The sequence below is a fragment of the Aricia agestis genome, chromosome 4 (genome assembly GCF_905147365.1).
Source record: "Aricia agestis chromosome 4, ilAriAges1.1, whole genome shotgun sequence".
NCBI classification, from domain to species: Eukaryota; Metazoa; Arthropoda; class Insecta; order Lepidoptera; family Lycaenidae; genus Aricia; species Aricia agestis.
This window is the reverse complement of record NC_056409.1, coordinates 7539338-7547139: the sequence shown is the minus strand read 5'-3', so window position 1 is coordinate 7547139 and position 7802 is coordinate 7539338. Positions and strand designations below refer to the sequence as shown.

Sequence of the window (7802 nt, the reverse complement as noted above, 5' to 3'; positions counted from 1 at the left end):
CAGCTTCGGAATTATTTATGGTTCTGTTATTTTTTTAACATTACTAATTTTTTTACACATCCTACCGCTTATGTATAAGAAAGTTTTTAAAATTTATTTCAAATATTCAAAATAAGTACTAAAGAATCGTGAAAAATAAAATTCACTGGATCTAAACTAATTTCATGTTGGGGTTTATTTATTATTATTTGTTAACAATTTTTAGAACGAAAAGGAAAAGTTAATATCTTAATAATTTTTACGTCAAAGTCAAACTGGAACGCATTGTTTTGACTTAGGTTTTGACTTTTATTTCTGATTTAAAATTTGGTTATTTTTGAAGTTCACATGGTGTTTTAGTCGCTAAAATCATGTCTAATCTTCTTGAAGTTATAATCACTAGTGACTGTAACAATACTTTATGGACAAGTTCTATTTGGGATCCCCATACTGGAACAAATTTGATGACATACAAGGGCGGAGGCACTGCTGAATCTCGAAGCTTGTGCTTAATCGGAAAAGACTATTTAGCATCAATTGAAAGAACGAAACCTGTACTCCACGTATGGCCCTTGAATTCACATCAAACTGTCCAAGGAATTCGCTTTATTCTTCCCGGTAAAGCGACATCATTTGCAGTTTCTCCTGACGGTGTGTATTGCATTGCTGGTATAGAAGAGAAAATATACCTGTGGCAAATTTCATCTGGAAACCTTCTAACAATAATAAATCGTCATTATCAGAAAGTCAATCTACTGAAATTTACTTCTGATGGATGTTTCATTGTATCAGCTGCAGAAGATGGAATGGTAATGGTCTGGTCCCTGGCCAATGTAGTAGCAAATCCCGAGGTGGAATTGCTTACACAAGCAACAGCAGGACAACACGACCCAGTATATATTTTTTCAGACCACTCTTTGCCAGTGACAGATTTATGTTTAAGCAAAACAGGAATGCACGGAAGACTGGTCACTGTATCTAGTGACAGAACATGTAAAGTTTATGATCTATCATCTGGTGAAATACTTTTGAATATTATTTATGATGAGCCTTTATCATCAGTATGTTTTGATGTATTAGAACTTTCCATTTTTGTGGGAACCACAGAAGGAAAAATACATCAGTTTAGCTTAACAAATTCACCCAGAAATAGAGATATTCTGATTAATAATGATGATAGTGCTAAATTTTCTGGTCATTCCAAAGCTGTAAACTGTTTATCGGTATCTCTCAGTGGTGAAATATTATTATCGGGATCTCAAGATGAGCAAGCAATTTTGTGGCACATCAAAAGCAGACAACCTGTACGCCATATAAAACATAAAGGGCCAGTCATGAATGCCTTTTTCACCCTTAATGTTGACACAATTTACAAGCAAGAATTTTCACCGTCTATTATATTACATAGTTTGGAGAGGGCTTTAGAAACTAACTTGGATGAAGTAAACCCAATCGAGATATTAATAAATGACGTAAATGACTTCTGGCCACAATATAAAACTAATGTTATACACACTAACACTTCATCTATGGAACTTGAAAATGATTTTAAACACCAGGAAGCAGAAATGAAAAAAGAACTTGAAAACTTGAAAAAGATTAATTCAAACTTATATGCTATATCTATACAGAATGCCTTTAATGCTATACCTTTAGTAAACAAAAGCAAGAAAAAGAAAGCAACGTAAAATAATTAAAGTGCCGAAACATTTAATTATAACAAATAAATGCTTCAAGGAAATGTTTTTTCATTATATTTACTGATATTACTGATATTTTAATTAAACTGGTTTTTATAATTGACTAGATGACACCCGCAACTCTGTTGCGCCAAAATTCGTTTATCGAGCGTTAACCATACATTTTTCCGGGATAAAAAATATCCTTTCTCGGGACTCCAAGTATCTCCATGCCAAATTTCAGCAAAATCGGTTCAGCGGTTCGAACGTGAAGAGGTAACAGACAGACAGACACACTTTCGCATTTATAATATTAGTATGGATGTCATGTGAATCCAGAGTTTAATTCATGTATTTTTCTCTGTGGTTCAATTTGATAAAGCGTCATTTTGTATTATCTGCGCGCTATTAGAATGGGACGCGACCACGATGCGACCTTTAATATCTGAGATGAGTGGACAGCTGGCCAACAAAATGATGTTTTTGTTTGCGTACATTTCTTTTAAAGTTTTGTTTTAATTTTTTTGTGATAATAATAGGTGTTAATATTATGTGATATTATTATAGTATTTAAATAATAATGCGTGAAAAAAGGGGTCAGATTTCGAATAGTCGATCACGATTCACGCCAAATAATTCTGGCAATTGATTAATATTTCGATGAAGAATGAAGTCGGTGTTCTAACGCATTAAAAATTATGATAGGTACAGTCATAGATTTAAATAGTGACACACTTGGATATGATATGGGTAAGGAGTAAGGACTAAGGAACCAAGTTATTCAGGAATTATGATTCCTGAATTCCACAATCATTGGTAAAGTATTAATTATTACCAAGAAGTCTTTTTCATGAAGTTTAAGGATTGCTTAAAAATACAAAAAAAGTACTTAAATGAAAGAGTTGTATCTGCCACAAGGTTTACCAAAAACACAGTAATATCTTTAATGTACAGGATCGATCGATTGTACCTATTACTAAACTTAAGTATAAATTAATGTTCAGAATATTTTTACTAACGCTACTGCCTACTAATTCATACTTAAATCATAATTCATAAGCAAACTGTTATTTTTTATTTAGTTTGACATGGTTCCATCCAAGTCTGATCTCACGCGAATTATATTCCTCTGTATTCATAACTTATGTAACATATTATATCTTATCTTGTTGTGTAGGTATGTATAGGTCTACCAGAATCTGATGGCAAAAAGTGAGAAAATAAATTGACTCTAGCCCGGCTCCGGGGTAATTGGAATAAGTAAAACATTTTGATCCTTTTTTTTCTTATGGCGGCTGATTCTGTGTGTTAAACATGCAAATATAAAAATTTATCCAATGATTAAGGATATTTGGTGAAAATCTGCTGTAAAAAAACCGGCCAAGTGCGAGTTGGACTCGCCTATGAAGGGTGCCGCAGCAGATTAGAAAAAAATGATTACTATGAACTTATACTATTGAAACGGCGCGGCGGCGGCCATACAGTCGGCATGGCCGCGCCATGCCGACTGTACCTATGGGCGCCGCAGACTCGATCGCACAAAAAGTCTGTCGTCTGCGATCTCCCTTAGTCAGTAAACCGCTTTAAGATTTTGATACAAAAATGGAAAAATTATTAAAAATTTTAGGGTCCTAACACCTATACCTATAACTGAAACAAAAAAAAAATCATCTAACCTATGCGTGTGGGGTGCCTACTTATCTATAGATGGGTCTTCAAAAATCATATTAATGAGGTTTCTAATATAATTTTTTTCTAACCTGAATAATGTATGAGAAGAGATGCTCTTTCAAAGTGGTACAATGTGTGTGCCCCCCCCCCCCCCTCTAACTTCTAAAGTAGGGGCATGATAGGTCTAAGTAGTTTTTTTTATACGTCATTTAAATGGTAAACCTTAATTTAACTTTCATTAAATGAACTGAAATATGAAAATAAATCAAAAACCTCTTAATTTCATAAAAATAAACCTAATTGCTGCTGCGGAACACTTCATGGGTGAGTCCAATTCGCACTTGGCCGGTTTTTTATTTCGCTTTAAATCGCAGATTTGAAAGAACGTTATTTTTTTAACCCTACCTATTTTGGTGTTTTGGTTGCGGGCTGCGAATTGCGATACCAAGGTCCAAGATAAGGCCGAGTCCAGTGAGTCCTGACTCCTGGTTCTAATTTGTTTTATTTTTAAGGATGTTTAAATAACATTTATAAATTCAAAGATTCTGACCTAAATTCGAAATATATAGTAGAAGTAAGCCTCCTGCATAGATCGATGCCAAAAAATCAATACCTTACCGACAAGTTATGTGAAATACTAAAATTTCCATTTATCATACGTAATGTTTGCCGGAAGTGTTACAATTTTTGAGAATTCGTCAGAATTGGGAACTTTGTATCAAAGATAAACAGCTAAAAACTGCTTATCAATTTCTTTGTACGATTTACGATTTGCGATTTTAAGCCTGAGGAAATATTTAAAACTAGCTGTTGCCCGCGACTTCGTCCGCGTGGACTTTAGTTTATAGCGCGCGGTGTCAACAAAATTTGTGTCAAATTTAAAAACTTTTTAAAACCCTGGTAAGTGGTACCCCTCTTAGGGCCGCGCTACACCGGATTGGCAGCGCTGAAAGTGCTCGCCTCGCCGCTGCCATTCCGGTGTAGCGCGGCCCTTAATTAATCAAAATACCCAAAAACAGCTGTGCAGTGATGTGAAAGTATCTCTGTCTGTCTGTCAGTCTCGCTTTCACGCCAAACGCCAAAACTACCGAACCGATTCTAATGAAATTTTGTATACAGATAGTCTAAAGCCTGAGAAAGGACATAGGCAAGTAGTTTTACTGGAAAAAAGGGTTGTCAGGGGGTGAAAATGCGTAAATTTGTTCAAATTAAGTTGGTTCCAAAAATTCATAATAGATGGCGCCGTGCGTCTTCTACATCGCGCTGACGCTTGCTCAAAAGTCTTTCTATAAGAGGTGGTATCATCTTAAATTTAAGTTTCGATATTTTTCGCTTGTTATATCTATTCTACGGTATTAAATAACTCAGTACTTTATCTGTGCAGTGACGTAACCTTAAACCTATCAATAATAAATAGTTTATGGGTAAAGCTGTGTAATTGGGGGGCTAAATAAGCTTTAAAATTTGGCATAAAATATAAAGTTAAATATAAAAAATTAAGTACTTATTGTGTGCACACTGCACAGCTGTATTGATTTAAGGGGTACCAGGGTTTTTTTTATAAAAGCTTTTGACACCAATTTTGTTGACATCGCGCTTTATAAACTGAAGTCCACGCGGACGAAGTCGCGGGCAACACCTAGTAACTAATAAGTATGATTAGTTCTATGTTACAATGAAGTAAAAAGTAAAATGCCATCTGTTGAATCGTATTAGAACTAAAATGTTCATTGCATCGATATATTTCTGGATTTTTTATAATATTATACATAAAATATATTTAAGTAAAAAATAAAACGCCATCTGTTTTCATATATTAGAATTGAAAAGTTGATTGCATTGATATATTTTCTGGATGGAATATAGGCCAACACGCCGGTACACTTGAACTCCTTTATTTTAGAGCGCCTTCGGTTGTCAACTTGTCACGTATATTAGAAATGCAGAAGGAGTTCTAAAAGATAAGATAGATTGATTATTATTATACCAAGTGATAATATTATTAAACATAATATTCTAACGTATTAAAAACTATAAACAAACATAATAACTAATAAGTATGATTAGTTCTATGTTACAATGAAGTAAAAAATAAAACGCCATCTGTTGAATCGTATTAGAACTAAAATATTCATTGCATCGATATATTTATGGATTTTTTATAATATTATACATAAAATATGTTTAAGATTTTTGAAATTTTATTTTAATACACATCCAAGACCCAGGAACATTGAAAACTTTTTGTTCCGCCTGCGGGACTCGAACCCAGGACCCCCGGGATGAGCGCTGGCCACGCGCAATGCGAATTCATTTTCATCGATATTTTCATGGAAATATGATATTTTCCCACATCAAAATGTAGCCTATGTCCTTTCTCAGACTCTAGAATAACTGTGTACAAAATTTCATTGCAATCGGTTCAGTAGTTTTGGCGTGAAAGCGAGACAGACAGACAGACAGACAGAGATACTCTCGCATTTATAATATTATAATTAATAATTATATAATTAGTATGGATTGAAATTGATGAAAACTTTCCCTCGAAGGGTGCGACCATAAACTTATAATATACTATGGGTGCGACAAAGCTAAAAACGAACGTGAGCGGGGCGCTGCTGGTAAAGAAGAGCTGTCAAAAATGTCGTTTTTGTATGATGGCTGCTTCGATCACTAATATACAAGATACACAGTCCCATACAAAAACTCTCGAAAATCTGTCGCCGAGTAATAAATGGACTATTACTTATATATATACTTATATAATAAATAATTTTAATAGTCCATTTTTTAATTTTTCCAAAGTTTAATGTATAAAGTGTGGAGTAATTATTTTTACTTGTAATATTATGTTGTTCTAATATGTTTAATTTTATAGTGACTTTAACTAAAATATACGTGTATACATTGAATATAAATGCTTAGCACATACAACGCTCGCTAAAGTCGGCTTGAAAAATTGTTCGCATCTTTGCCGTGCTATAACTGATATCTAATCTCCTCATCTAACTGGATCTCGAGGAAACCTAAAAAAAAATATTCCTCAATAAAATAAATAATAATTAATAGCGACTCCACCAAATCGAACAGAAACACAGTGTATAACCCGAACATTTCAAGTGGGCATGATAAACTACGATAAGTACCTTTAGTATGAGTATTAGCAATTGAGAACTTAATTTTAAAACTGTTTTTTGTTGATTTCTTAACGAAATACCAATATTTATAATACAATTGTATGAAATAGATTAGGATAAAATTAATACTTACCGGAAATATGAAATTCCATCCTTTTTCTGCGTTTTAAACGCATGATTTTTATAATTGTTAAACGAGCACTGGGACATGTTTCACAGCGGAGCGTTCGAGCACTACTAAATCGAAAGTCCACCAGAATGTTGCGTTTGGTGCTCTTTTAGTGAGGTCGTTTTTTGCCGCGGACTGTGTATCTTGTATATTAGTGATCGAAGGATGGCTGCGTTAGTTCCTTTTTCGTCATTCATTTAAAGTTGTGTTTTGCCGAGCTCTAGGCCGCCATTATTTTGCGGTAGTCAAATTACATATTTTTTTCAATAAGTAATAATTAAATATAAAATAATTCTTTAAAAATATATTATAAAAATCATTATAATTAATAATAAGTGTCTGGGTGTCAAATTTTTTACAGATTTAGTACTTTTAGTACGGAATTTGACCTTATATACATCCTAAAATAGGGTAAATGAGTAGTAATTGGACAGTACCAGTCATTGGACAAAGCATAAAAACACAATATTTAAAAACTGCCTGGTTTTAAAGTAATAAAACGCCTGATTTTAAAGAAAAACAGGTAATTTTTAAAGCAACCTTATTAAATAGGTATTGTGTTTTATTGAGAAACTATAATAAATTAATAATATTATATTAATATTATGACCTAACTCCTAAAGCGCTTATTCCACGTCTTATCCTAGCTAGGACGTCCTAGGGGGGTATTACCTACATTATCATTTATATAATTATGATCATTTCTATGATCATATATAGGATGCAATATATATGATCATTTGATCATATCTGCGTAGGTATTACATTATCATATTTCATTGATCCTTTAACCTATTTTACGTCATATGTGGTTTCAATAGCCAATGGAGAGCGCTAACGCTGACAGGTATTGACGTCAGGGTTACTAGAAATACTAGATCTCAGAGGATTCGATTTGTCAAAAGACATCGTCATTTTTAATATGGCTTGTTTTTTGTTATTTCAGCAAGATTATGACCATAGACATAATATTAGCATTATAGGTTTATGATTACGACTATGATTACGACAGTATATATTAAGTCTATGAAGATTATCCAATTATTACATTACATTATTTGAAACATGACTGTACTGTCCAAGCACTTTGACTTTTGCAAATTATTTATTTTCAAACAATAAAAAAATTAAATGTCAGAAAAGATGGCCAAATGTCAATCACGTCAA

The 7802-nt window shown here is 33.3% G+C and overlaps 1 protein-coding gene across 1 annotated transcript; it reads left to right on the top strand.

Annotated features, from left to right (window-relative positions):
• The first annotated feature begins 255 nt into the window (after positions 1-255).
• LOC121726623 (WD repeat-containing protein 18) lies at positions 256-1709 on the top strand. Its single transcript, XM_042114056.1, has one exon. The coding sequence runs from the start codon at positions 351-353 to the stop codon at positions 1665-1667; it is 1317 nt and encodes a 438-aa protein (XP_041969990.1). The 5' UTR covers positions 256-350; the 3' UTR covers positions 1668-1709.
• Positions 1710-7802: the final 6093 nt, after the last annotated feature.

Coding starts and splice junctions, on each gene's coding strand:
- LOC121726623 (XM_042114056.1), top strand. CDS start 351: ATGTCTAATCTTCTTGAAGTTATAATCACTAGTGACTGTAACAATACT.